The 27,836-nt window shown below is 51.1% G+C and overlaps 2 protein-coding genes across 5 annotated transcripts in view; both read right to left on the reverse strand.

Moving 5' to 3' along the window:
• Window positions 1-393: 393 nt before the first annotated feature.
• Window positions 394-23,617, reverse strand: LOC102461149 (annexin A8 like 1). Of its 4 annotated transcripts, none has more exons than XM_075935736.1 (13): window positions 23,479-23,617; window positions 14,195-14,241; window positions 10,638-10,728; window positions 10,279-10,373; window positions 9,049-9,162; window positions 7,792-7,882; window positions 5,969-6,048; window positions 5,095-5,154; window positions 4,296-4,389; window positions 3,143-3,238; window positions 2,881-2,939; window positions 2,182-2,304; window positions 394-580 (listed from the first exon to the last, which is right to left on the reverse strand). In XM_075935736.1, exons 2-13 carry the CDS (start codon window positions 14,213-14,215, stop codon window positions 524-526), a joined length of 981 nt encoding a protein of 326 aa, XP_075791851.1. In that variant the 5' UTR covers window positions 14,216-14,241; window positions 23,479-23,617; the 3' UTR covers window positions 394-523. The 4 variants fall into 4 exon arrangements, with proteins under 4 accessions (XP_075791851.1, XP_025037942.2, XP_075791852.1 ...); XM_025182157.2 differs by having other exon boundaries at window positions 23,462-23,600; XM_075935737.1 differs by lacking the exon at window positions 23,479-23,617 and adding an exon at window positions 14,504-14,526.
• The window catches only part of ANTXRL (ANTXR like), a 50,916-nt gene continuing 45,945 nt past the window's right edge, over window positions 22,866-27,836 (reverse strand). Inside the window, exon 18 of the mRNA XM_075935709.1 lies at window positions 22,866-26,851. Within this exon, the coding sequence (XP_075791824.1) occupies window positions 26,630-26,851 (222 nt within the window). The 3' untranslated portion in view covers window positions 22,866-26,629. The remainder of the gene's footprint in view (window positions 26,852-27,836) is intronic.

A 27,836-nucleotide genomic window follows, 5' to 3' on the forward strand; every position in this document is an offset into this window, starting at 1 on the left:
TACCGCCATCGAAAGAAAAGCCGCGTTCTTTCGAATTAATTTCGAAAGAACGCGGCTTGAGTCTGGACGCAGGGGAAGTTTTTTCGAAAAAAGGCTACTTTTTTCGGAAAAAACCCTGAGTCTGGACACAGCCTAAATGTGCTCCAATGCCAGAAGGACAGAAGGCACTTCAAGGCAAAAATACCAGCTCTTTTTATATTGAAAGTGTCAAAATGGGATGTTTGGATAACTTTGGAAGTAAAAAAAAAAAATCAGTTGAAATGGACATTGTTTTGCACTCCGTTTCAATTTGGAGAAATTGGCATTTTTGGGTGGAAAAAAATGTGTTGAAAAATTCTTAACCAACTCTCTACCGGGCACCCATAGGTTCCTTAAAAAGTCTTAGCCTCTGCGCAGATTTTCCATTTGCTATTTATTCGGTGCTAGGGAATTTCTAGACATGCATTCCCAGACATTTGTTCCTGGCCAAAGTTTTCCAGGCCTCCATTTCCACATCTTGCCTTTGCCCTTCAGATTTCTCCACTTAGTTGCTGCCACAGAGACTCAGCAAGGCTGTCTTGTAATCACCGCTCGTGTCCTCCTGGCAGAGGGAATAACAAAACCAAAATGGAATATGGACGGATGTGCGTTAGCTCTGTGGGATAAACTTGCATCTGATGGGCTTTGAGAAAGACAGAGTCCTAACGTATAATAGTGACAGAGATGCAGCCGTGTTCGTCTGGTGTAGCTGAAACAAAAGACAGAACTATGTAGCACTTTAAAGACTATAGAGATGCAGCCGTTAGTCTTTAAAGTGCTACAAAGTTCTGTCTTTCGTCCTAACTTATAACGGAGAGGAGAAAACAGGCCAAATGTGTTTTCCCTTCAGTGTAATATATTGAGCCCAGTTCTCCACTGGAACAACTCAAGGGGGTGGGAAAAAATCCCATAAACATAAGTCAAACCAAGCCCATTGCATTCAAGGTTCAAGCCGCCTGAGGATTGATCGACCATTCTCCATGCTCAATGTGCTTAGTGAGTCAAGTTTTTAAGAAACAGACAAATCCCCCAACCCCTGTCCAGGGGAGCGTTAACGGGAACGTGATGAGATGTTCATTTCAGCCTCTCTGGGGATTTGCGGGCGGGGGACCTGCTGCCACGTCTCGGCAGAAATTATCCAGGCAGGACCCTCGACGGCCGATCATTAATCAACATGACAGATGCTGACAAGGTCCATTAGAAAAAGGGCCTTAATTGCAGAAAGATTTCCCAGGAGACGGGTCGTACGGGGCTTCTGTGCCGTTCGCACAGGGGCAGGGAACAAACCAGAAAGACGGGATGGGAGAAAACGGGGATTTCAACCCCATTCTGGAAGGTGGCTTTGGACTAGGGATGAGAAACCAGAGTGGAGACTGGAAGAATCCAACTCCAAAGCATTTGAGGGGCTAGAAAAAGGTCCATTTCTAGACTTGTCACACAATATATGCCAACTGATGTAAATCACCCTGACCATTTTTCCTCCACGCCACCCAGCCTGCGACAGCCCATGAGGGACAACCTACGGGTCTGTCACCCGGCTCAGAGAACATCCTAGAGCGGGGAGGAAAGAGAGGCAGGAACAGGCGACCGGTGTTTACTGTTTTATACAACCGGTGCCTGCTTGTGCCTTCCCTGCTACGGGGGAGGCGCGGGGCTGCGGTTGACTCCATGCGAAGTGTGTGCTCCCAGCGGCTGTGTGTTCCGAGAGTGTGAAGCCAAACACCGCCAGGGTGGGGTTCAGGGACAGCGGGTGTTGGACCACCACGGAGGCGGAAGGGGCGTTGTTGTGCCTGGGAGGGGACAGGCAGAAAGCTCGGCCTGCCACAGTCCTGGCCAACCCACGCAAGGCCTGAGCCTTCTGCAAACAAGACCCTTGACTCCAGCCCCTGGCTGATGCTTCAGCTTGCAGGGCTCAAAGCACGTGGCTCTAGAACCAGCCTCCATCAGCACCGCGGGTGACATTCTGCTATGCAGCTGCACGGGCAGCTGGCTCCCTGTTGGACGAGGAGGGATCCCCGACTCCTTCCAGAGTCTGAGCCTTCTCGGAGGACTTCTCCAGGGGTTTGTTCCCCCCCGAACACTTCTGACAGCTCCCAGACACCCTGGGGAGGGGCGTGCTAGAAAGGCAGGTACGTGATTCAGAACACCAAGGCGGCTGCTTACCACGATCATGGCGGAGAGGGATTTGCCTGCGATCTTCAGGAACTCGGCCTTGATGAGATTTAAGTCAATTTCGCTCCTGGACACGATGACCCGTATAAGGGTCCCATCGCTAGTGCCTGCCCCCTGCAACGACACATGGATCACTGTGACAGTGCCACACGTGTAGCCTGGCCTCAGTTTCTCTCTTTTTGGGGTTGGAGGTGGGGAGAAGTTGGACCAAGATGGAAGAGAGCAGGTTTCAGATCCTGTTGGCCCTGCTCTGCCGCTCAGCCTGGTCCCTGGTGGCTTGCAAGGAGGAGTGGCAGTTTATTGGTGTATACAGTGCACCAAGCATCATAGCTTTACACAGCATCTGCCCAGGCCTCCAGCCAATCTGTGGAGTCCTTTACCCTTATGAAGGGGATATTCAATGGAAACAAAAAACGTGAGGGAAGTCTTGCCTGGAGGAGGCCACACACTTCTGTGTCACATCCCTAATCTGGGAGTTAAAGATCTCCCCTAGTATGGACACAATCCTTTGTGAATTTCCATGTACTCCCCCCTGGAATTCTGTGGTTTGTTTTCACGTCACTGAGAAAAAAAATGCATCTGAAAAATTCCTCCCCGCTTCGTGGTACCACAACTGTTCAAACAACAAAACCCAGCCTGGATTTAACCCCAGTCTGTGCAAATCTGATGACACGTCTGAGACAATCTTACCTTCAAGGCGTGGTACAGCCGCTCCGCAAAGTAACCGTGGACGTTTCTCGTGCATTTCACTAGACACAAGAGAAGGTTCCGTTAGTGCCGGGGATCAGTCTCACCCAGGGACAGCAGGGGAGAGTAATTCAACTCTCTGTTGCCTTCCCTAAACCAGGTGATCGAGGAGGCTAAAAAGTGCCCTGGTACTATGGGCTGGATGTGCTTTACGATGTTTAGCCCACAACTGCAGGAGAAGAGCAAGGGTACCCGCATCTCTCACCAATAGCCAGCATGGCGTCTTCTAGGGAGCCATGGGTTTCACTCCGGATGCTGTCTTCTAGGCTTTTATTAGCAAGCTTCTGGTATTCATCAAAGACTGTGGGGAACAAACAAACAAAGGATGACTAAATCCTCGCCAAACAACTCCCCGGGCATTTTGTGCATGGTTTCCACTGGGCCTGATCCAAAGCCCATAGACTCTAGCAGTGGTTCTCAAAGTGTGGTCTATAGACCATTCGTGGTCCACAACTTTCTTGCAGGTATCAGAGGGAAAGCCCTGTTAGTCTGGATCTGCAAAAGCGACAAGGAGTCCTGTGGCACCTTATAGACTAGCAGATGTATTGGAGCAGAAGCTTTCAGATCTGACCAAGTGGGTCTTTGCCCACGAAAGCTTATGCTCCAATACATCTGTTAGTCTACAAGGTGCCACAGGACTCCTGACCCTTCTTGCAGGTGGGCGATGGACTTGGCCCGCCTCCCTGCAGTGGAGAGCCCACGTTGGCGCTCCAGCAAGTCACCCAAGTTTGAAGCGCCAGCTTCCTGCGGCTGGGATGGGGAGCCTGAGCCTTTTGACCCAGATCCTAAGCTTTGCAAATTCGATACTATCAATTTAGGATCGAATAAGGATCTTAACTGGCTAACTCATTACAAAGGCAATTTCCTCTCACTTGATATTCACATTTCCACATCAACTGCTGTGAATGAGCCATATCCAGCCTAACTGGATTAGCCTCTTTCTTTGGTTTATATATACACTCCAATTCATCTGATGAAGTGGGTTTTACCCATGAAAGCTCATACCTTAATAAATCTGCTAGTCTCCACACGACCCCTCCTTGTTTTTGTCTCTGAAGTGATACTTTTTATTGGACCAATTTCTGTGGGTTTTTGAGCATCACTGACCTTTCTCCTCGGCTCTGGAGATGGTACCATCTCCAGACCGGAGGAAGAACTCCATGAAACTGAAAAACTTGTGCCTGCCATCAGAAGTTGATCCAATGAAATATTACTCCCTCCCCTAGCACGTCCCACTTTCCAGCCATCTCTGTCTAACACCCCAGTCTCTGTGGTGTCCAAATGCCTCAGCAAACAGACTGATCTGCAGCTGTGCCAAATGCTCTGCACGGGGGACACTTTCTTCTTTTGCCCCATACCTCTCAGCAAGTGGGGGGCGCTCCTGGTGCACAGGATGGTGATGAATTGGATCTCGTCGGTGCCCCGTATCTTCTCCCCGGCGGCGTGAAGAGCCTGTGAGTGAAACACGTGGGTTACAGCTCCCAGTGCCAATGGATGCCTGGATCTCGCGGAGGAGGGGTTCACGTACTTGGTGCCAAGCAGGATTATGTTGTTTGGATCTCCAGTTTTATGCTGCCAGGCAAGCTAGATCCTTTCACGCCACAACCCCGGTTTGTCTAAACTGGGAGGCTGCGTCTAGATTGGCATGATTTTCCGGAAATGCTTTTAACGGAAACGTTTTCCGTTAAAAGCATTTTCGGAACAGAGCATCTAGATTGGTATGGATGCTTTTCCACAAAAGCACTTTTTGCAGAAAAGCGTCCGTGCCAATCTAGACGCGCTTTTCCGCAAAAAAGCTCCGATCACCATTTTCGTGATCAGGGCTTTTTTGCAGAAAACAAATCTGACCTGTCTACACTGGCCCTTTTGCGCAAAAGCTTTGCGCAAAAGGGACTTTTGCCTGAACGGGAGCAGCATGGTATTTCCGCAAGAAGCACTGATTTCAGACAGTAGGAAGTCAGTGCTTTTGCGGAAATTCAAGCGGCCAGTGTAGACAGCTGGCAAGTTTTTCTGGAAAAGTGGCTGATTTTCCGGAAAAACTGGCCAGTCTAGACACATCAGGAGAGTAGCTCTTTGTTACAGAGTAACTCCATTCCATTCCGGCCACAGCCTAAGCATCAGTGTGGTGGGAAAAGACCAATCCCTTTGCAGAAATACCTGGGCATCCTGAAGGACCAGCGCTGAATCCACATGGCACCTTGGGTTGTCCCTCTCGCCCTAGGCGGGTACAAACAGAACAGGGTTATTTGCTTTTCTAGTGTTGCCCAAATGAGGCTCTCAAAGCGCTGTAAAGATGGATGAATTTATCCTCTAGCCCTTCATCTCTTGAAGATAAATAACCCGTATTTAGATCTATGTTTTTAGAGCGTCTGTCTGTCTGTTTCTTTAAAGTGCTACACAGTTCTGTCTTTTGTGTCTGTCTGTCTGTTTCTTTAAAGTGCTACATAGTTCTGTCTTTTGTGTCTGTCTGTCTGTCTGTTTCGTTAAAGTGCTACATAGTTCTGTCTTTTGTGTCTGTCTGTCTGTCCGTTTCTTTAAAGTGCTACATAGTTCTGTCTTTTGTGTCTGTCTGTCTGTCTGTTTCTTTAAAGTGCTACACAGTTCTGTCTTTTGTGTCTGTCTGTCTGTCCGTTTCTTTAAAGTGCTACATAGTTCTGTCTTTTGTGTCTGTCTGTCTGTCTGTTTCTTTAAAGTGCTACACAGTTCTGTCTTTTGTGTCTGTCTGTTTGTTAAAGAACGTCTCCTAAATGGTAAGAGCGAGGGCCACCCAATGTAGATAGGCAGGCATATCCCTCTTCTCCTAACAACGCACGGTCAACCCACCCCTGGCCGAGTGCCCAAACGAGCAATCGTCTCTGCTAAAACTGATATGTAGTTCTGGGGATCACTCTGAGGATGATGATCTTGTCCTCCCCGCGGCTACCAGCAGTGGGTGGGCTTGTGACAGGCCTGCTCTGACTGCTAGCCCCCGTCCGACGAAGGGGAGATGAAGAGGCCTGCCCCCGCCCCCCTTCTTCCATCACTACCTTACCTGCAGGAGGCAAACCAAGATCTGCTCGAAGTAGCCACTCGTGTCGGATTTGATGTCCTCTTCCAGGTTCGACCCGTATTCTGCAAGGTACCAAGGAGGGGCGCTCACTGAAGGGTGGAATGAATGACCGAGGGGACACCATGCCCTCCAGAGACAAAGCAATGCTTGCCAGGCCCCGGGAAGGAAACCCGGGAGAAACACATGGCTGTGAGCAGCTCTCTTAGCGCTCACTCAAGAACATGCTTCAGCAGCAGGGTTGCCTGGAAGCTGAGTGCTTGGGCGGGCACCCAGGAGTGATGCCAATGCTGCCCAGCTTATTAGCAGAGTGCCCATAGCTGGTAGCACATGTTATCTGGGTGGTGCACATCTGCACACACCTTGGTGCAGAGCACAAAATTTATTCCACACATTGATTGAAACAATTAGTGGGGACGCTGGCCAGCAGGTTAAGTAGATCACTACTTCCATTGAGGCCAAGTGTCCAAGCACATGCTTAAAAGCCAAGCAGGTGTTTAATAAAAAACCTTATTGAATCAGGCCCTTATTTTCTGAAAAACCTCTCTCAAGGCCAAACGCTGCCTTTGAGCCCCAAGGGATGGGTATGGACCTCACCCTTAAAGAATCATTTAGAAAGGGATAGAGATTAAATAGAAAATATCTTATTGCCTCTGTATAAATCCATGGTGCACCCACATCTTGAATACTGCCTACCGATGTGGTGGCTTCAGCTCAAAAAAAATATCCTGGCATTGGAAAAGGTTCAGAAAAGGGCAACAAAAACGATGAGGGGTTTGGAACGGCTCCTACACGAAGCGAGATTAAGGGGGGAGGGCAGCTAGAGGGTTATAAAATCATGACAAATGTGGAGAAAGTGAATAAGGAAAAGTTATTCATTTGTTCCTGTGGCGGGGTAGTCGGTCTCCAGCTCGCGGCAAGGACTTGGGAGCAGCCGGCGCCGCATGCGTGGCCACGCAGGACGACCCCGAGAGGGAAGGGGGCGGAGCCAAGCGTCAGGAGGCGTCATCCCGGATGCCTACATGGGGCGGAGGGTGTAAAGGATGCGGAGTCCAGCCAGAAAGAGGGGAGAGGAGGACCCCAGGGCTGCGGAGCCCCATAGCCTCCAGCAGCTGGGAGGTAAGGTCTGCCGGAGGGAGCCTGGCCAGAGCTCCAGTGGTGCCCTCGCTAAAGAGCCGGGGGGAGGAAGTGGCCCATGGCAGGGCCAGTGAATAACCTGCAGGTCGATGAGTTACGGGCCGAGTCCCCGTCAACCAAGATGGAGAAAAGGCTACAACGTCTTTAGGGCCCTGGGCCAAGACTCGGAGCGAGGGCAGGTCCGAGTCTCCCCTCCCCTTGCCGTGCTCATTGTGGCAGTGAAGGGACAGCGTGTCAATAGGCGACTCTAATTGGACTCCAAAAGAAGCATAGGCTCAAGTGGCAGACTCTGTAGCGTGTTAAGACCCTGCATAGGCTCCATTCTTAGACTCCGGAACGTGACAGTTCCCATAACATAAGAACTAGAGGTCACCAAATGAAATGAATAGGTAGCAGATTTAAAACAAAGGAAGTATTTCTTCACGCGGTGCCCAGTTAACTTGTGGAACTCCTTGCCAAAGGATGTTGTAAAGGCCAGGACTTTAACGGCATTCCAAAAAGAACTAGAGAAATTCATGGAGGTTAAGTACATCCATGGCTGTTAGCCAGGCTGGGCAGGGATGGTTTTTGTCTGTTTGTCAGGGGCTGGGAATGGGTGACAGAGGGTGGATCACTTGACGATTCCCTGTTTCTATTCACTCCCCCTGGGGCACCGGCGGAAGCGGCTTTACCTTCTTTGTAAGCTTTGATTATCTCCTGGAGTTGCACTTTCGTCCGCGACGCCAGGATCTCAATGATGACACCTTCGCTTGTTCCGAGGCCCTTGAGAAGTGGGAAACGGGCGGGGGGAAAGAGTGGGAGAAAATATTTCGCCATGTGGTTCAAGCTCTCTTTGGAAAAGTAAGTCTCAAAACCAACATGTCAGAGGGTCTATTGCAGGCTGCGAGAAATCGGCACTACGGAACCGGGAACCACTTGCGACTTGTTCAGTCTCACTACCGAACGGTTTGCTGAAGTGCCTCTGAGTGTCCCTAGAGTTAAGGTTGATTTTCTGGGGTTCTGCCCATGTAAATGCATTGATCGGGGCTTTCGATGCTAAGTGGTATTAGAAGGCAGGGTTGCAATGAAATCTAGCCACCGGCCTCCAGTTTCATAGGCTTCTGTCTGCTTGCAACTTTATAAACAGAAGTAGAAAAAACCAAGTCCCGCGTCACAACCTTGGGATGCAAACCTCCCACCCCGACCTCTTCCAACCTGGAGGACGACATCACCCCAGCTGCCCCTGGCTGATTTCTTATGGGCTTCATGTCCGCGGTTAGGGGGTTGAAATAGGAGAAGGGGAGTAGTCTGATGGATTCGTCCAAGCAGGACATCCCACACAAAGGGCAGGCTGGGAGGAGGTGCAGGGAGGTTGAGGTTAGAAACTGATGAATGAGCGGCTGAGAGCAAATGTGCAACCGATGACAGGGGACAAGCCGGAAGGGGGGTGAGCTGTGACCGGCCGGGAAGGGGACAATGAGGACTTTGCACATGACCCCTCGGAGGGAGGCGGTGATGTGGTCGCTGATGGGGAGGAGGCTGATCTTCGCAGCTGGGTTTTGTGAAGACCCGGCATTGTTCCGGGGGCCCAGAGAGAAGGAAGCTATGGTTGCCAAGGCAGAAGCAGAAGGCCTAGTGGAGAGCTGTGGACAGAAACAAGAGGACGGATCCTTGGAATCGTATAGAGTAAGTGGCGGCAAGATGCAATTTTCCGCCACCATGATGAGGGAGCTTTGTGCCGTTCTGCTGTTGGCCTCCAGTCAAAAGGCATCAACAACTTTTGGAAGGGTTGCCCTTTCCATGGAAGGACGTGACATAACAGCAGAGCCAACCAAACATTTGCTACAGACTTTGGCCTGCTGAGAAGTGATACCAGGCAAAGTTACTAATTACAGGAAATTAGCCCAGCGCTCCTGCTACCGTTACTAACCGGCCTGTCATTGATTTACCTTCACGGCGTCGTGCAATTCCTTGGCGTCGTATTTGGAAGGCGGGTACAGAAGAGCTATGATGAGCCTCTCAAACTTGCCACTCACTTCAGACTTCAAGCTTTCAATAAGGTCCTGGTAAACATGAAGGATACGTGTAAGGAAAGAGCACACCCAAAGCTGCACAACCCTTTCCCCGTGTCAACTTCAGTCACCATCGTGACCCACAGCGTTGTAGGAATTGGGTTATTACAAAAGCCCCTACGGGCTGATGAGCAGGCAGATCTTCTGAGTGGAAGCATTTCTGTAGGGCTTCCCTCAATACCTGCAATATCTGGGCCCTTCACAAACCCAAACGCTTGAAATTGACCAAGGTAGGGTTCGAGCAAATTCAGGATCCCTTTTGGTCAATTTCACGGTCATAGGATTTCATGCTTCCAACTCTTTCAATCTGAAATTCACGGCATTGTCATTGCTGGGGGGTTGATCCAAAAAGGAGTTGGGGGATTACAAGGTTCTTGCATGTGGTGTGGTATGGCTACCCTTATTTCCACACAGCTGCTGGCCAGGAATCCTGCTCTGACGGCAGAGATGCCACCATAGCAGCACAGAAGGAAGGCTAACCTGGTACATTATTGCCACCTTTAATTCTACTCTGCTGCCTGCAGAGCTCGGCTCTCAGACCCAGCTCTGTGACAAAATACAGGACTATGTAGCACTTTAAAGACTAACAAGATGGTTTATTAGATGATGAGCTTTCATGGGCCAGACCCGCGGCAACACCATGACCCTTTTAAAATAATCATGTGACCCCCTCCCCCCGCCACTCCCTTTTGGGTCAGAATCCCCAATTTGAGAACACTGGTATATTAAACCGATTTCAAGGGGGAAGACGATAAAAGCCCACAAAAGGCCTGATTTCACAGGAGGGCACCAGATTTCATGGTCCGAGATGCATCTTGCACAGCTGTGAATTGGGTAGAGCAGATGGGTGAGGGAATGTCTTTTATTGGACCAGCTTTGTCTGTGTAAGCTTGGAAACTTGTCCCTGTAGCCAACCGAAGTTGGTCCGACAGAAGATATCCCCCCCCCCCCCCGCCCCGACCTCCTTTCTCCAACACCGGCCCAGCCAATAGGCGATACTAATACACAGCCTCTGACATTCCATCTAGTCTGACACCTCTCTTCTCCAGCAAAGCTCCATGCAGCGCAAAGAGAAAACGGATCAGCCAGATCCTCTCTCTGCATTACCTTTCCAAACTGTTCCTTGAAGGATCTGGCAATCTGCTGACGCTGGGCATTGCTCCGTTTGGTGAGGATGTCGATGATAGCTTGTTCGTCTGTCCCTGGAACCAAATGCCGGAAGGGTGTAAACACACGGGGCGGGAGAATAAAATGAGATGGGTCTAAAAATCCCTCAGCTGTGACTTCTCCCTCCCTCCCAAACCCATTGCCCTGGACAAGGGGTTTAGGCACGTTGTGGAGCAGCTTGGAGCCTGAATCCCATGTAATGCCGCAAATGGCTCTCGTTTTCGATCAGGAATTGCACTAATGCTCTAATCGATGCATAGAATGTTTGAAATACATGGCCGGGAACACAGTCAACTCACCAAGTCCTTTCATGGCTTTATACAGAACTTGGGCATCGGGCGCGGGGTCAAAGTGCAGGATGCCTTTCAGTGAGCTGCCATCTTCCTCACTCTGAAAGAAAAAACAACTCTGTCTCCCGCGTGCAATGAGTTTGATGGGGCTCAACGCAGGTCCCAGTGGACCTAGAGCACAAAAGAGTTTCCTCTAATAAGCGTTCATGAGTGCCAGTTCCAGTGGACATACACAGAGTGTGGTCTAGACCAGCGTTTCTTAAACTTTTTAGGACGGAGGAACACCAAGGATTTTTTGTTGAGGGGGGAAAAAAAAGAGGCGGGGAAAAGTTTGTTGAAAAAAAAAAAGTCACCTTGCCCCTTTAAGGGCGGCCATTTTGAACTCTGTTCTCCGCAGCACCCCGATGTGTAGCGGAACACAGTTTAAGAAACACTGGTCTAGACGTTTGAAACTCGACTTTCCTCTTGCCCTGAAGGAACAAGCGGGAGGAAGAGATTTAGCAGCCCCCCACTACAGAAAGGATGTGGACGCATTGGAGAGGGTCCAGCAGAGGGCGATCAAAATGATGCGGGGGCTGGAGCGCGTGACCCACGAGGAGAGGCTGAGGGATTTGGGTTTGTTGAGTCTGCAGAAGAGAAGGGTGAGGGGGGATTTGAGAGCAGCCTGCAACTCCCTGAAGGGAGGTTCCCAAGAGGATGGAGAGAGGCTGTTCTCAGTGGTGACGGATGCAGAACGAGGAGCAATGGGCTCAAATTACAGCGGGGAAGGTCTAGCTTGGAGATTAGGAAAAACTATTTCACTAGGAAGGTGGTGAAGCACTGGGATGGATTCCCTAGGGAGATGCTGGAATCTCCATCCCTAGAGGTTTTTAAGTCGCGGCTTGACAAAGCCCTGGCTGGGTTGATCTAGTTGGGATTGGCCCTGCCTTGGGCAGGGGGCTGGAGTTGATGACTCCTGAGGTCTCTTCCAGCTCTAGGGTTCTATAATCCCTGCGCTCTGCTTATAATCCACCTCCAGACTCCCATGCCCTTAGCTCCTTGCTACCAGCCTACGGGACATGGATGAAGGAAGGAGGGAAGGTTGGGATACCCCACGGGTGGCTGGGGTTTCGGTCCCTATAGGCTGTTAGCCACCTGGGGGTGAGTTGGAGCAGGCCAGATTACATAGGTCATGACTCAGACTGGGAGAGTGCAAAGGGGAGTTTTAAATGTAGAGAGGTTTAGGAGCAAGGCAAATACATTTAAACGAGCCTTTTTGAGAAAAATCCCCACCAGGGAGTTGAGTCAGTTCTGGAGGGAAGGGATCAGCCATGACTCATAACCCTCCCGCTCCCCTAGTTGTGTCCTCTGGCTGGCGTAGCAGAGGGAACGAGAAAGGTGTGGCCACACCAAGTTAGGACAGGAATCCAGCGGGGACTCATCCGGCTTTCTGGTTCCAGGTGATCCCCGCAGCTAACGGGCCAAAATGAGTCAGGGTATGTGTCACTTCCAAGACCCCTAGACAGGCGCTTGGAGAAATCTATTCCACCTGACAAGTTCCTGATTTAGACTATTTACTGGTGACTATTGCGAGTTCCAATTTTCCAAACAGTTTTGTCTCATTGCAAAGAGGGGTTTTGTCCAAAATCTTATGTTTTCCATGGAAAACGTGAGGTTCCCTTGGATTTTTTTTTAAATGGAAGGCGTTTAAACATAACGAACATTTTGCATTTTGAATTGAACATTTTTCACTGTGTTTTTCAAACAGTAACAGAAAATTCTAACTTTGGTCCACTCCCCGGCTTCTGTTTTGTTGAACAGAAAGTGTCTCTAGGGCTTTGGAGTGGTTTTTGGAGCGGTTGTGGTTCTGTGTTTTGCGCCTCTTTCCATTCTCATGTTCCAAAGCACCTTCAACTTTGGAAGAGGGCGAGAGCAGCAGAAAAGCAAAGAACAAAAAAAAAATCCAAACAACACACACACCACAAACCAAACCCGCTCCCCTGAAAACACAAGCCACAAAACAAACAAACCCGCCCAAAATGCAAACATCTTCTTAGTCCCAGCGACAACGGAGGGGAGGAAAATGCTGACATTTCAGAAGTTTCATGGAGAAATGCGAGGAACAACAGGGGCAGGAAGAAATGACAAACTCACAGAAAACTCACTTTGAGTCCTGCACAATGGAAACAAATCTGAAATTTTTCATGAGATGGTTTGTTCCTTTTCTCACTGCCTAACAGTAGCACTCAGAGTCAAAAACCAGAGCACACGCTTTGCTCACTCAAGATGGAAACCCGCTCTGTCCCACCCTCTCTGTTCTCTGTGTTTTATGCTGGGGACAGTAAAAGCACCATGAGAAACATGATCTGGGGCGTACGTGGATCTATGCCGCATGAGAACCATTGGACTCCAATTCTGGGCCATATAGAAAGGTGGCACCGGGATGGAAGAGTTAACAGAAAACAGCCCTAACCCGTAAGGATGTGATTGTTTGCCACGGGGGTCTGAAATGCTGCCAACAGCGGCTGGGCGGAAAACTGGGATGCCATTCTGTGTAGGGTTCGAAGAACTCCCAATCTGGTTTCATTCCGGTTTGGACTAAGAGCCAAAAACGTTCAAGTTCTCTGTAAAAAGTGAATTATCCTCTGCTGGGCACGCTGGTTAGGAGGCAGTTTGCCTGCCCTCGATCCAGAGACCGTGGAAACGACAGAATCCAGGCTACCAAAGAGCTGGAAGCAAACGTTTCATCAGAAGGTTTCGGACCTACTCGGACAAAGCCCCGATAGCTCTGCTGGCTGGCAGGTGACTGGCAGTCAAACCCGTTCCCAGTTACCAGCATGTCGTCACCTAGAAAGTCTCCTCTTTATCTCCAGCTCTTGGTAAATCAGTACAAAGTCACAGGGTAGAATCCTGGCCCCGTGGAAAGTAACCGGAATTTGGCCACTGATTTCAGTGGGGTCTAGATTACACCCATTTTCAAAGTAACGTGAACTTTAAAGGAACAGTGTAGTTTGGCTTCCCTCGTAGGCCAGCAACCAGTCCTGAAATTCAACCCCCCACATGGCTATCTGAGACCTCATCTCCTTCCTAGACCAGAAACTACCACCACAGCTGGAACAACCAGCCTGTTGGCCAATCGAGAGGCTTGTAACAACGAGGGATTGTATATTTGCAGGACCTGACCTGTGGAACTCACCCCCGCAAGAGAGAAGACAGACCAAAGAATTCATAGCTCTCCGATCTAAAGGCAGAGCAACTTTCCTCAGGGTAGCTGTCGGTCAGGGACTTCTCCGCACGGCACACCCTCCTTACAACAAGTGGCAATAAAAGCACCAATCTGTTTCTTAAAGCCAGTCAACATCGTTAAGAAATTCCTCACAATCACTCACACACACACACACACACACACACACACACACACACACACACACACACACACAGAGTGATCACGCAGTAGGTGCGCTCCTTTTGGGAGGGGAAGGATTTTACTCTGTCTCTACAAAATCTACCTTCTATGTATATCAGGCGCGACATTCTGCCTCTAAAATCACATCCAGAGAGTCAGACAACAGTGTTTCTCTACTCACCCAGCCCTTCCACCACGCCATGGTAGTGTTGGTAGCAATTCTTTTTCCTGCAAATAAAGCAAGATCCACATGAGGGCTTTGAAAGTTCGAGGGCTTGAGCCCATGTGAACAGAAAAGAAAAAGAACCCCTGTGCAAACTCACCGCTAGAAAACGAGAAAAAATAGTTCTGCTCTCAGAGGTCTATTCACACTGGCGGCTGCACGGTCTAACTGGAACCTCTGCCCCAAAAATGTACAAATACGTGCTTTCCTCTTCTATAATTCCCACAAGGCAACACCCTAGAGACATGGTTCGACCTGTTTTTGTACCTGGCAGAGAGGCGGTTTCTTAGTAACAGAACTTCCCTTGTTAGGAGGCTCGCATTCAAACTTGGCTGACTAAAGTTTGAGTTTCCCCTTCTGAGTTTTACAGTGTGCCTGCCTTCGCCCCAGAGGCCTGTGCAACATGGAAACGCCAGCCCGATAACGTCAAGAGACCAGCCAGGCCCAGCGCAGCCTATGCTGCTTGGATCAATTGCTCGCTAATTATTAAAGGACTCTCTCTACCTGGATCCTAACAAAACAAGACACGCAGCCGTGTGAGTCTGTAACTTTAAAAACAACGAGGAGTCCTCTGGCACCTTAGGGACTAACAAAAACATATAGATAGTGTCACGAGCTTTTGTGGGCAAAACCCACTTCCTCCGATGATGAGCTGGAGAGGAAAAACAGAAACCAAGTATTTTGTAACAGAAAAAAGGTCCCTGTCAATTGCAGGAACGGTGCTAATGAGGCTAATTGGGAATGTCCCGTTCTTAGCTCTTGATGTAAAACTGAGGTGTTAACGGAAAGGGAGACTGTTCCAAAAATACTTGGTTCCTGTTCTTCCTCTCCAGCACCATCATCCGAGGAAGTGGGTTTTGCCCACGAAAGCTCATGCCTCTATAGATTTATTTTGGTTAGGGTTGCTAAGTGTCCGGTTTTCACCCAGACTGTCTGTTATTTGGATCCCCCATCTGGTAAAAAAACCAACAGAAAATACCGGACATGTGAAATGTCTGGTGTTTCCCTTGGACGGAAGCCCAGTGGGGACAATTTTCGGCAGGGGTGGGGGAGTGAGAAGGGGCCATTTAAAGGGGCCATTTTTTTTTTCTCAACAGAATTTTTCCCCAATGTTTTTTTCTTGGGGGGGGGGGGGGGGGGGAGAAAGGGAGTTTGGTATTTTTTGTTAAACCATCTGGCAACCCTAAGTTTGGCAGGAGAAGGCAGGACTAAATAGAAACCTGCCGCCGCTTGCCCCACTCCGAGGCTGAATCAGCAGCCCCCGCTCAGACTGGGCTGACCTCTGTACCCGTTGGCTCTGCACAACTGTACTCCCCGACACGAGCAAAGCTTGGAGATGCGGGCCCAGTGACGCCAATGGCTCATTGGCTCCCTTGCAGCCCTAGCATAGCAGCACCGTGAATTCCGCCTGCAGTTCAAAGATACGGGGTCATTCTTCGCAGGAGAGCTCATAGCAACATAGACGCTTACTTGTAGGACAAGCAAATCCAGACACTCCTGGCTGAGGCAACTCCCGAGAACAGGTTGAACCTCTCTAATCCGGCAACCTCTGTAGTCCGGCATGATCTGAGTTAGCCGGATGTCCACTTACCATGGGGATGGCCAAATTTCCCACAGCCCCCAGTCCTGGCTCTCAGTGTTCTGTGCTGTGATTTAGCTCGAATTTACCCCTCCATGTCTTCCCAGAGCCCAGTGAGCATTGGAAGTGTACGTCATACTGCTCACACTATTGACTTCCGGTGGTCTGGCACATACTCTGGCTCGGCACCGGTCAGCTCCTGAGGGTGCCAAACTAGAGAGGTTCAACCTGTACTGGTTTTCATCTGGGCAAATGCAAAACTACTTGAAATACAGGATTGTATTGTTAACTTGGAAAAAATAAGAGATGAGGGCTGGTTTGAGGGAGAAGTTACCATGGTGCAGAGATAATTTGTGGCACCAGTGAGATGGGAAAATAGGCAAAAAATGCTGTTTGAAAAAAAAAACTTGTCCACAAAACATGTAAGTGGCTTTGCTACTAAAACAATAACTCCAGTTTCCCCACACACTGTGGCTACATCTACGCTGGCATGATTTTCCGGAAATGCTTTTAGGGGAAAAGTTTTCGGTTAAGAGCATTTTCGGAAAAGCGCGTCTAGATTGGCAGGATGCTTTTCCGCAAAAGCACTTTTTCCGGAAAAGCGTCCATGGCCAATCTAGATGCGCTTTTCCGCAAAAAAGCCCCAATCACCGTTTTCGCCATCGGGGCTTTTTTGCGGAAAACAATTCTGCTGTCTACACTGGCCCTTTTGCGCAAAAGTTTTTCAGAAAAAGACTTTTTCCCGAACGGGAGCAGCATAGTATTTCCGCAAAAACACTGACAATCTTACATGAGATCGTCAGTGTACTTGCGGAAATTCAAGCGGCCAGTGTAGACAGCTGGCAAGTTTTTCCGCAAAGGCAGATGATTTTGCAGAAAAACTTGCCAGTCTAGACACAGCCTGCGTGACCTTCTATGGCCCTATCGTCACAATATCCGAATGCCTGGCAAACAGGAATGAGTTGATTGTCACAACGGCAGGAGGCAAGCGACGAATCAGAGCCAGCTCTGTCGATCAAAAGCTGGAAGAGGGCAGGTCATTATCAGCGGTGTCTAGAAACTCCCTCCAGTGGGCAAGTCCAAAGTTAAACACACCACTTTGTCCTGAAATGGAACAAACCCAATGAAACAGTCAGTGAGATTCCCAAAGTTTTGTTCAACCCCCCAACATTTCATTTTCTCCCTGGTGAACGCCGAGAACTGCCTCGTACCCTGGCAGCTCACTAGAAGAACAGCTGGACAGCTCGGGGAGTCTGGGAACAGGTGTTTTGGGGGTGAACTGCTCAGGAGCTAGGAAGCCCTGGAAGAACAAGGCTGCTGGAGACCTGGCAGCATGGGGCCAGCAGGCCTGGGTTCTGGCTCTCTGGGAGCCTGCTTATCTGGAGTCTGCCAAAAATCTGCCTGGTTTCCAGAGGAACGTCCCTGAAATTGACACATGGCTGCAGGGTGTGTCAATTTCATCAGCTCCACATTTTCCAACAGAAATAAATTGTTGGAAGCTTTCCACCCAGCTGGACTCCTCGCAAGGCACAACTCGCCTGCTAGCCTAGGAGAGGATGGGTGTTTCCGAACACCGTAGGTGGCCTGCGACACATGTTACTAAATGGGCATGTTCCCTTTCTCGCTGGACTATTATAGCACATCAGCCCCCTAGCTCTAGATGGGGTTGCATTGGCCAAGCTGACAGCAACATGGACTCTGCATAGATTGCAAGCTACTTGGGGCAGGGACTGTATTTTGTACTTATCCTGCATCTCGTTCGGTGACCCTGGTCCATGACCGGCACTCCTGTTTGCCGCTGTAATTCCAATAAGTTGTTCTTAATCATCAGTGGAAAGACTTTGGACGGCAGACTGTTCTCCTAGACACAAGCTGCAGGGAGGGGCGTGGACACCCCCACCCACACCCTCTTTTAGAAGGTGCTGTGGCTTAGCTGGATAAGGTGCCTGCGTAAGAAATAGAAGATCCAGGTGCCGCTGGCAGGTGTTTTTCCGGTCAGGCTTGACAATCACAAGGGTGGCTTCTGGCCTTGAAATCTTTGCAGCAGGATGTCTGCTGGAAATACATTGCCATGCACTGACCTCCAGTGGTTCATCTAAAGCTAGCAAGGTTTCAGCTGCCAGGGTCCTAGGCGCAAGAGGCCTGTTGCTGATCTAAAGGCCAAAGGCATTGCCTCCCTGTGTATTTATTAGCGGAGGGTGAGAATTCACCGTGGAGCTGGGGCTGTTTAAGGCTGGAAAGCATTTCTGCTCCCCCGGCCGACGTCTGGTGAAATGCAGGGAAAGGAACGGAGCTGGGAAGCGGGGACGTCTCCCCAGCCCATTCCACATGGGAGAGACTCACCGTTCAGCCGGTCCCCACACTGAGACCTGCCCTCCTCCTTCGACAGACCTCCCACCGCTGGGACTCTGGGTTCCTAGGAACAGCGGGGCCTTGAGAACACTACTTGAGTGACCGAAGGCAGAACAAGGAGCAATGGGCTCAAGTTGCAGTGGGGGAGGTCTAGGTTGGAGATCAGGAAAAGCTATTTCATTAGGAGGGTGGGGAAGCGCTGGGCTGGGTTACCTAGGGAAGTAGTGGAGTCTCCTCCCTAGAGGTGTTTAAGTCTCAGCTTGACAAAGTCCTGGCAGGGTTGATTTAGATGGGATTGGTCCTGCCTAGAGAAGGGGGCTGGACTTGATGGCCTCCTAAGGTCTCTTCCAGCTCTATGGTTCTACGATCCTAAGAGTGGCCGTGCCAGAGCCCGGATATGCCAGCTGCCAGGGTGGCGGCCACGTCTGGAGTTCTCACAACCCTGTGGGTGGGAGCTGAAGGCAGGGACTGCCAGAGCATTGCATGGAGTGAGTTGTCCAGTTCTCAGTGAACAGAACTGAGTCGCCACCTCTGCTTGGGGCTGTACAGCTCAGCTGCAGAAAACTGGCTAAGCCACAGTGCTCCTTCAAGATCACTTCCTGTCCCAAATGCTGCAGCCCCTCGGCTCCTGCCATTGATTCGGGGCAGTGGGAAGGGGAAGTTTGTGGCTATCACAGAGGGCATGTCGACACTAGGAAATTATTTCCAACTAATAACACCCATAATAACGATTTCAAAGTAAGCGTGATTCCCCCAGGAAAGCAGGAGCGCAGATTTCAGACTAACCAGCCTGTTCTTTGGACAAAACCGGCTTGGCAGTGTGGACGCTCCGCTTGTGACTTCAGAATAACTCCCTAGTGCCGATCAGCGCATAGGCTGTTCTCCTGAACCAGCATGTCGGGCTGCGTTGCGGAACGGGACTCACCGCTGCGGCGCCTCCTGCTGGGAGCGCCAGGGAACGAGGTTGGTCGTCAACAGGGCACCTCCTCCTGGCTGGGGTCTTTCCCCGTCTGTGATCGGCGCTCGTGTTCCGGGCCCGTGTCGTTCCCGGACCGTGACGTCCTCAGGATACTGCCCTCCAGCATGCCCGCTCCAGCGGTCTCTCCTCCCCCTTCCAGGGGGTATCAGCCGTCCTCCGTCTAGCACCATGGTCAACGGCAGCTTCAGTGTAGCCCCTCACTTCAGGGGCTGCCACAGACCTTCCCGGCCACACGTGAATGGTGGCCGGACACGGCGCAAGGAGGGACCCAGGATCACCCACTACTCTGGGTCCCGACCTAGTGACCCTCTGACAGCAGCCTCATCCTGCCCCCCACCCTTCACTCTTGTTCCCTGGGCCATATCCTCTGCAACTCTTTGCACCCGCCTGGTCCTTGTAGCAAGGCCTGGCAGGGATCAGGACAGAGCCTCCCTCTCTCACCTCCTCCGCCCTGAGCCTGCTCTCCCAAAGGTGCTTCTCTGAGCCCCACACCCCCTCTGGTCAGGGCCGAACTGCCTGCTCTCGCCTGAGCAGCTCCTTTTATACAGGGCTGCCCCAGCAAGCTCTGCCCTGATTGGCTCCGCTAAGCCCTTTCCTGATTGGCCGGGGCTCTGCGCTCGTCCCCTCCAGCCTGCTTTAACGCCTCTGGGCCCGTGTGGGGCCCCACCCGGGCTGGGAGATGCTAACTCAGCAGGGCAGGCTACTCCAAAGCTGGCTGGTGGTTAGAGGAGTTGGGGTCCGAGCGGAATTGGGCGTCTCGGGCCGGTAGCTGGGGTTCTGAGCATCATTCCTCGGCGCGCTTTGAGAAGCCGGAGCTGCCTTTCCCGTAACTCCCCAAGGGCAGAGCGTTAGTGGGGGCAGGGCCAAAGAGGGGAGGCCGCACAGCCCAATGGGGTGAACTGCGCTCTGTGCCGATTTGGGGGGCAAGAAGAGATCAGAGAAGGGCCTGGCTTCGGCTGAGGGAGGGACGCGGCTCTCGGCTCGCGTTAAAGGGCTGAGCAGTGTCACGGCCCCGACACTCGGCCACAGGTGCTCGGGTTTTACCCAGCTGAGCCTGCCATAGCTTGGTACTCAACGCTGACCGCGGGAAGCACGATCATTCTCTGCCATGAGGCACATCCCTGAGCCTGACTGACCCCATAGGTCAGGTCCTGCCCTCCCCTGGCTCACAAAGCCCTGACAAATGTTCCCTCTCATTTTTCCATCCATGTGTGGAATACATTTTGTTGTGTGCACCGAGGCATGTGCACCACTCGTAGAAACACAAGCTGCCAGCTGTGGGAGGCTGCAGGCACTCTGCTAAACAGCTGGGCGGCATTTCAATTTCTCCTGGGTGGCTGCCCCCATGCTCATCTTACAGGGAACCCTGGTCTCGACCCAGATTTTCTGCCAACGCTGCAGGGATGCAGAGGGCCAGAGGAGTGGTGGGTGCGGCAGAGGCCGAGAGGGGTCGTGAACAACCCATTCCCCCCTGCCTATTTTGGGATTCTGTGTCCTGTTCGGACTGTGCAGCAACAGCCCCTGAACAGGGTATGTACGGCTGCCTCCCTGGCCAGCGTAGGGAGGAGTCTGGCTCTCTGAATTCCCCGGCTTTCCCTCTCAGTGGCCTCTGCCTTCTCCAGCTGGCTCTGTGTTCACATCTGCCCACTCAGCTCTGCCCGGATCAGCTTCCTGGCGGCTTTCTCCTCCCTCTCATTCCACCCAGGCTGCGGCTGGCGTGCCGTGCCGACTCTGCACATTGCAACAGCTTTTATGAGCAGCCCTTGCCGCCCGCGGGGCCGGCGGCTATTTCTGGCCTGGCCCCTGACCTCTCCGCTTCCGGTGCGGCTCTGCTCCAGCTTCTGCCCCTCGCCCCATCGGGTCGCAGAGTGACGCAGAGGAAATGCGGCCGGCGAGAAAATCAAGGCCTTGCTAAGCTAGCAAGGAGAGGGAAAGGGCCAATCCCTCCATCGTGGCACAGACATGCTGCCCCCAATCAAAGGGGTTTGCCTGAGTAAGGGATACAAGTGCTCACCCCCAGGGAGGGCCGCTGGCGACTTGGGAGCTGCAGAATTGGACCCGAAATTGGCAGAAATAACCTTGGAATTGTGACCTGCGTGCGGCCGATGTGGCTGTAGACCCGACTGGGATCATGCTGCGTTTTCGGCCACACCCCTGAGATCAGACCTGAGGGATTAAGCCCTGGAAGATAGGCCAGGGATGGGATTCCTGATCAGCACGAGGGGAAGGTGAGGCCTGGAACAAGCAGCTGGCTTGCCGGGGCCCACTGAGTCAGTATGTAGAGGGTGCGCATCCCCTGCAGCACCGCCGCCGCCCCGGCCCGGGATCAGCTGTAGCACTGCAGATGAGCCGGCCTTTACATTCCATGGTTGGGGCATCAAATATTCCCTCTGGGGCAGAGCAGGATCAAGGGAAGCCAACACCAATCAAAAGAGGCCGTGTCTCATGGCGGGAGCAGGGCACTCACAACGTGGAGACCTCAGGTTCAAAGCTCCCTCCCCGAGTCCTCAGACAACGTCCCTGCTCTCTCTGGTTAGTCTCCTGTCCTGTGCGACGGGGAGAGGGCGACCCCCTCCCACCCCCAGAACCTGGACAGCTGCTAGCTCCTCGGTTTTCATAGAACTGGAAGGAACCTCGAGAGGTCAACAAGGCCAGTCCTCACGACGGGACCAAGCGCCCTCTGGATCAGCGGTTCCCAAACTTTGTGGCATCACACCCCCTTTTTGATTTTTGAGAAACCCCCGCCCCCCCATAGCAGCAAAACTTGTTGAGCAAAAAAAAAAAATTAACCGGGGCCAAAAAACAAAAATAGTAGTGAAAATTAGGTGGGGGAGATTAATGGGGGGGGGGGGGCTGGGTCACCTTGCACCCCCCTGGAATTTCTTCACGCCCCCCCCCCCGTTTGGGAACCCACACTCTAGACCATCCCTGGCAGGTGTCTGTCCCACCTGCTCTTCAATATCTCCACGGATGGGGATTCCACACCCCCCCCCAGGCAACTTATTCCAGGGCTTATGTAACCCACACGCCTTCTGGGGGTGGTGCACTGTTCCCCGGAGTGGCACTTAGCCCACTTACAGAGCGGTAGAACGAGTGTGCTCTAATCGCATTCGCTGGCTTTTTAGCTCCAGTGGTAGCTCATGCACTAAGCTCCAGAGGTCCCAGGTTTGATCCTGCCTGTTGGTGTTACAATTAACCACCCTGACAGTTAGGAGGGGTGTCCTAACGTCCAACCTAAACCTTTGCTGCTTGTCCTATCATCAGAGGTCAAGAATCATTTTTCTCCCTCCTCCTTATAGCATCCTTTTGGGAATTTGAAGGCTGCTGTCATGTCCCCTCTCAGTCTGCTCTTTTCCATACTAAACAAATCCACTCTTTTCAGTCTTCCCTCCTGGGTCATTTTCTAGATCTTGCATCGTTTTCGTTGCTCTTTTCTGGATCTTCTCCAATTAGTCCAGCTCTTTCCTGAAATGTTTTGTTTCAATAGGTCAGCCTTAGGGTAAGGCAGGAAATCTCCCGATGGGGCTGCGAGAACCTGGCTGTTCCATCAGAGGCAGGACACTGCTTTGCAGAGTAGCAACGCTCTCGGAAACCCCGTCTCCCCGGTTCTGTGCTCTGCCCACAACATGACCCGACTAATGAGGCACAGCACGGCACAGGGTCAGATCATTTCCCCTGCTTCAAACCTCCCTTGGAGCGAAATCATTCGCGCTAATGAGTCACCATTAAGCACTTTTATTGCTGATTTTAAATCCATTAAGGCTACATTACGTTGGATTATGAGACTTTGGCTCCATTTCCCACATTTGCATGGCGCGGGAGTTTTCCGAGAAATGGAGCAGGCGCACAAAGGCATGAAGGTTATACAGGTATAACATGGAAGCAGCACGTCAGTTACAGAACATTGTACCGCATGTACCGGCCACAGCCCGCTTGGAGAGCCCCCTTAAATGTTAGAAATTAGAAATCCAACACATTCTGTCCACTTCCTCTGTCTCCACCCCAACATTTCACGACAGTTGCATCAGCCCACGTCCCCGCTATGTCTGAGAGCATACACCTTTCGAGAAAATATTGGTACAGTACATTGGTTTCCCTTATAACCAAGCAATTTCTCTCTTCCCCAAAACATGAATCGATTATCTACCTATCTGTTCAAGCACTGACAAACATTAGAAATCCCCTGGTTTTCCTAATTACACTACGTTTTGCGTTACTCAAAAGCAGCAGATCAGTAACAATGTCTAAACATACGAGGCAGTACCCAATAATTCCCGGTTCCCAAACTACAGAGAACAATTTGAGAATACCATACCGTATTATCACACCGACCTGTAGAGCATCCAGGGCCACCTTAAGACCCCTTTTAATAAATTACTCTAACTGTCCAGCAGTAAAGTCCAGAAGTGTGCGGTCTCCTCTGCATGAAACTCTCGATATGTACAGAAGCAGGGCTTTCTCCTCCATGAAATGCTTTGTTTAAAGGGAAAAGTCAAAGGATGGTACCGATCGCATTGACAAAAACCGTGACATGACTATAAAGGCTTAGAAATGGTGCATGTGCATCGGAACTGGTGGAGTTCACAAATCAATCCATCACCGAGCTCACTCACTGATAAGAGGAACCGACCTTTGTACATTTAGGACTGTTTGACCCACTCGGATATTGATCTTGATGCATAAAGAGGGTGGTACACAGCTGTTAACAGGCTAAAGCGCAGTGGTGTTAGATGAATCTTCATCGCTTGGGGCTTGATTCACCACTGCTTTGCACTAATGTTTACACCAGTGTTAGGTGTGTGCCAGATACTCCACTCAATCAGGGGAAGCATCAGACACACACAGGACACAGGCAATAATCAGAACCAAGGCTCCAAGGTCCTGGCGAATCAGTCCTTTGAAACACTTCTTTACAGTGCTTGTAATCACAATCGGCCCAATGTACAGGCCAAACCAACAACAGCCTATTCAAATGGCAGGCCAGTGAAAGGAACCGTCCTGGGCCAGGTCCTCTGTGGAAGTCAGATGGAGCAATGCCAATTTTAATCAGCCAAAGATCTCACCCAAGAGACTTACAAAAGTGCTTCCCTCGCAGCATTGTAACCCCTGAAATAATTACAATGGAAAAGATCTGTACAAGCCTCAGATGACCTTTTTGCACCCACTTTACATTTAGTGTTGCCTGCCTTTGGAACAATGAAAATACCCTGGTCAGTTTCACGCTAGCTTCTTGTCAATTTCACTTTCCAGCTCCCGCTCAATGCTGTAGTCCAGTGGCTATTAAACGTCATTGTGCCACAACCCCCTTCTGACAACAACAACAACAACAAACTGTGTGACCCCAGAAGGGATCAAAGCCTGAGCCTGACAGAGGCCCAACACCCCAGGCGGGGGACGGATTGTAACCAGGGCCAGCAAGTCGAACGCCAGACCTGGGGACCTCATTAAAATGGGGGTGTGATCAACTTTCCGTGTGGCAGCGACTGAAATGGAGAACAAGGCACATTCGTGTTGCCTTTCAGCTCAAAGCAGAGCAAGCGAACAGCGAGCGACTAATTGGATGCTACACTGGCTGCAGGCGAGCTGTCCATTGGTGGGCGTACCGCTCTCCCAGCAAACACTTCCAACGGAGGGGCAGCATTCCAGATAGAACAATGCAGGGTTCTCCCCTCCCCCAAGCCTTTTCCCTTTGGATGTAACCGTGAGTTCAACGTTAACCATATTCTCAAACACTTTGCAGATGCAGATCTAAATCAGGAGCAGGCAACAGGACCAGATCTCTGCTGATGTCAACAGGTGCAGCTCCCCCGGTCTGTACACACAACACAGACCGACCAGCGAAGAACAACAAGTTAGTTATTGTGTTCTGCAACTGGGCATTTCCTCTGGGACGAACGAACCCATGCCTCATTGACCCCAGCAGGGCGGGGATCGTAACGTGAGCGCGAAGGCAAGGCACTGCTGGGGTTTCCTCTTGGGATAATCCGGCCAAGAGGCGCTAGGTTGTATCTGTTCTCCCACACAAACAGAGAGACCACCACAAGATGTAACACGTAGTCCTGCTAGGAGAGCAGGGGGCTGGGTCAGAAGATCTCTCGTGGTACCTTCTAGGCCTACAATTCTGCAACACAACATGGGCCGCCTCTGTAGGCCTACCCCCCCGACACGTGGCTCTGCAGACACCCTTTCCGATACATAATAATGCACGATGGGGCGAGCAATGCAAGTCCATGAGTTATTTTGCTTCACTAGGGATGTGCTGGGTCCAACCCCCTTCAGGCGTTAGCGTTTAGCAAGCCCCAATCGCGGGGCTCCCCGTAATCCCACGTCAGATATCCCCCACCCATGTGCGTGTGCCTCTGGCTAGCATCCGAGGCTCATAGGTTTGGCAAGAAGAAAAACCAAAAGAAAAGTCCACTCTGACAGGTCCGACTCTGGGGTGCTTTATACACGTGGTGGGTAATGTTCCACGTGGAGGGGAGGGGCCGTGGCACAGAGTGTATTCACACCTGAATCACAGAAGAAATCGATCGTTCAGTCTTGTTAGCAGTGAAATGGGAACCAGAGGTGGGATCGGTCCCTATCTGCTCTTCCCATGTATGTCTGATGTACCCAACGTGCTATTTACACATAGTAGCAGTCACATATAAGGGTCACACCCTGCTGTTCCATGCCGGAGACCTTCTTAGGTAAATGAAAATTAAAGAAGGCAAAAAACCTAGAAACTTTTTTTCCTCATTCCCCTGAATTTTGGGAAGATCAAGCCCAGGCAGAGGTTTACAGAACACACCTAAGAGCGGTGTCTGAGGAAAAGGAAGAACAAAGGCCAAATCTAGTTGAATTCAAAGCTTATGGTTTCAACGTGGATCTCAGAAGGCAGAGGGAAAAAACCACAGGGCAGATTCTACACCCTAAATCACTGGACCTGCACAGCGTATTGCCTCACCTTGCTGTTACCGTTAGCCAGGGAAAGTTCCCTTGCAGAACAAACCATGAACACGCCCGGGGAATCACTGGTCCCTGTTTGCATGGCTGTGCGCTACCGAGGGCGGGGAAAAGAGCGACCTTCAATTTATTACATTTCCCCAGCTCATTTGCATGTGGCATCGTTCAGCTGACCAATACATGTGTATTTGGCTTGGGTTTTCATCTATGATGGGACATAGAAAGTCATACAAACGTCACACGTGGATAAATCCCAGTAACTCTCTGTCTCTCTCTCTCTCTCCGTGCGTATGTGTCTGTCTGTCTGTCTAGACAATTCTTTTGGTTTTGTTCTACAGCCAGTAGTCGCAGACTCACCCACTGCATGTTTACTCTGCACGTGTGGCATAAATACGTTTTATACAGTAAAACTGACAATCGCAATTTTTGTGGGTTTTTTTTTGCTGACCAGCAACAAATTTCGCTCCCTTTCGGCTGTAAACCAAGACTGAATAAATATGCCACGCTCCGCAGAGAGCAATCTTGGTTTTCCTGCACTCTAAGCCAGGGGCTGCGGGGGCGGGCGCGACGGAGGCGGTCCCGGGGGGACGCGGGACGGGGGTGGTCCAGGCGGCGGCTGCCTGGAAGGAGGCTGTGGAGAGACGGGGGGAGAGGGGCTCCTGGGAGCGTTGTGGAGCGGGGCGTCGTCATGCTTCGGCGGCGGGCGGTAGGGGGCGGTGCTTCCGTCGGATTTGACCCGGGTGAAGTTCATGCAGCGTCCCTGGTTAAAAGAAAAAAAATCGTGATTTGTAAAGCCTCCGTATGCTTCACAAGCCCGGTGCCAAAGGGGTTTGCGGCAGCAGCGCTGGAAGGTGGGTTTTTGCTCTGGAAATGCCTGGAGATCTTCATCCATGGCAGTGTGTCTTAAACTTTTTAAGACAGAGGAACACCAAGCAATATTTTTTTTTATGAGGGACACCAAGGATTTTTTGTTGAACCAAAAAAAAAAAAAAGTCGCCTGCCCCTTTAAGGCACATCTCCAACTGCCTCACGGCACACCAGTGTACCACACAACACAGTTTAAGAGACACTGATCCACAGGGACATTCCTTGGGCCTCAGAGCTTGTTCTGACACAATTTTGGCTCCAGCCTGTTCATGAGAAACAGGCCTACCCAGGAATTCAGGTAACGTCTCCCTGCGTCTCCCTGTGTCTAATGACTGGGGATATAGCCAGGACAAGCCAACCCCTTGCTCCCATGCCTTGCCTGGCTCCTCTATTTAGATCATGCCTTGCCTGGCACCCCATCGTCTGTGTGACAGAAATCATTACCTCTTGCCCGAAAACTAGCCCCATGACTTGCCCCAAGACAAGGCCCATGGTAAGGCCGGCACAGGCGTATCACACACGCTAGTATTCAAAAGCAACACAGTTAATACAGCAGCAACGCCAGGGCGTGGTTTACAGGGGAAAAGAGGCCCAGCTCTCTGCCCAGCAGGTAGGGTTATACGGGACATGGCCTGGGGCCTTTAGCCCTACGATGGTCCTACACCGAGAACCCCAACAAGTCACGCGACAGAGTAACATGGTTCCCGATTGGGGGATTCTGTAATGGGCGTGGCCTATTGTGCGGGCTAGGCCATCAGGAGCTCGGAAGGGCTCCCTCCAGCCATGTCTCAGCGAGGAAGCACCCAGCCCACACCGGAACCCATCCAGCAATCCCAGAGACATAGACTCCTAGACTTTAAGGTCAGAAGGGACCATTA

The sequence above is a fragment of the Pelodiscus sinensis genome, chromosome 8 (genome assembly GCF_049634645.1).
Source record: "Pelodiscus sinensis isolate JC-2024 chromosome 8, ASM4963464v1, whole genome shotgun sequence".
Taxonomy (NCBI): domain Eukaryota; kingdom Metazoa; phylum Chordata; order Testudines; family Trionychidae; genus Pelodiscus; species Pelodiscus sinensis.

Coding starts and splice junctions, on each gene's coding strand:
- LOC102461149 (XM_075935736.1), bottom strand. CDS start 14,215: ATGGCGTGGTGGAAGGGCTGG. Junction 9,163..10,278: donor TCAAGGAACAGTTTGGAAAG/GTAATGCAGAGA, acceptor CATGTTTACCAG/GACCTTATTGAAAGCTTGAA. Junction 7,883..9,048: donor AATTGCACGACGCCGTGAAG/GTAAATCAATGA, acceptor CCACTTCTCAAG/GGCCTCGGAACAAGCGAAGG.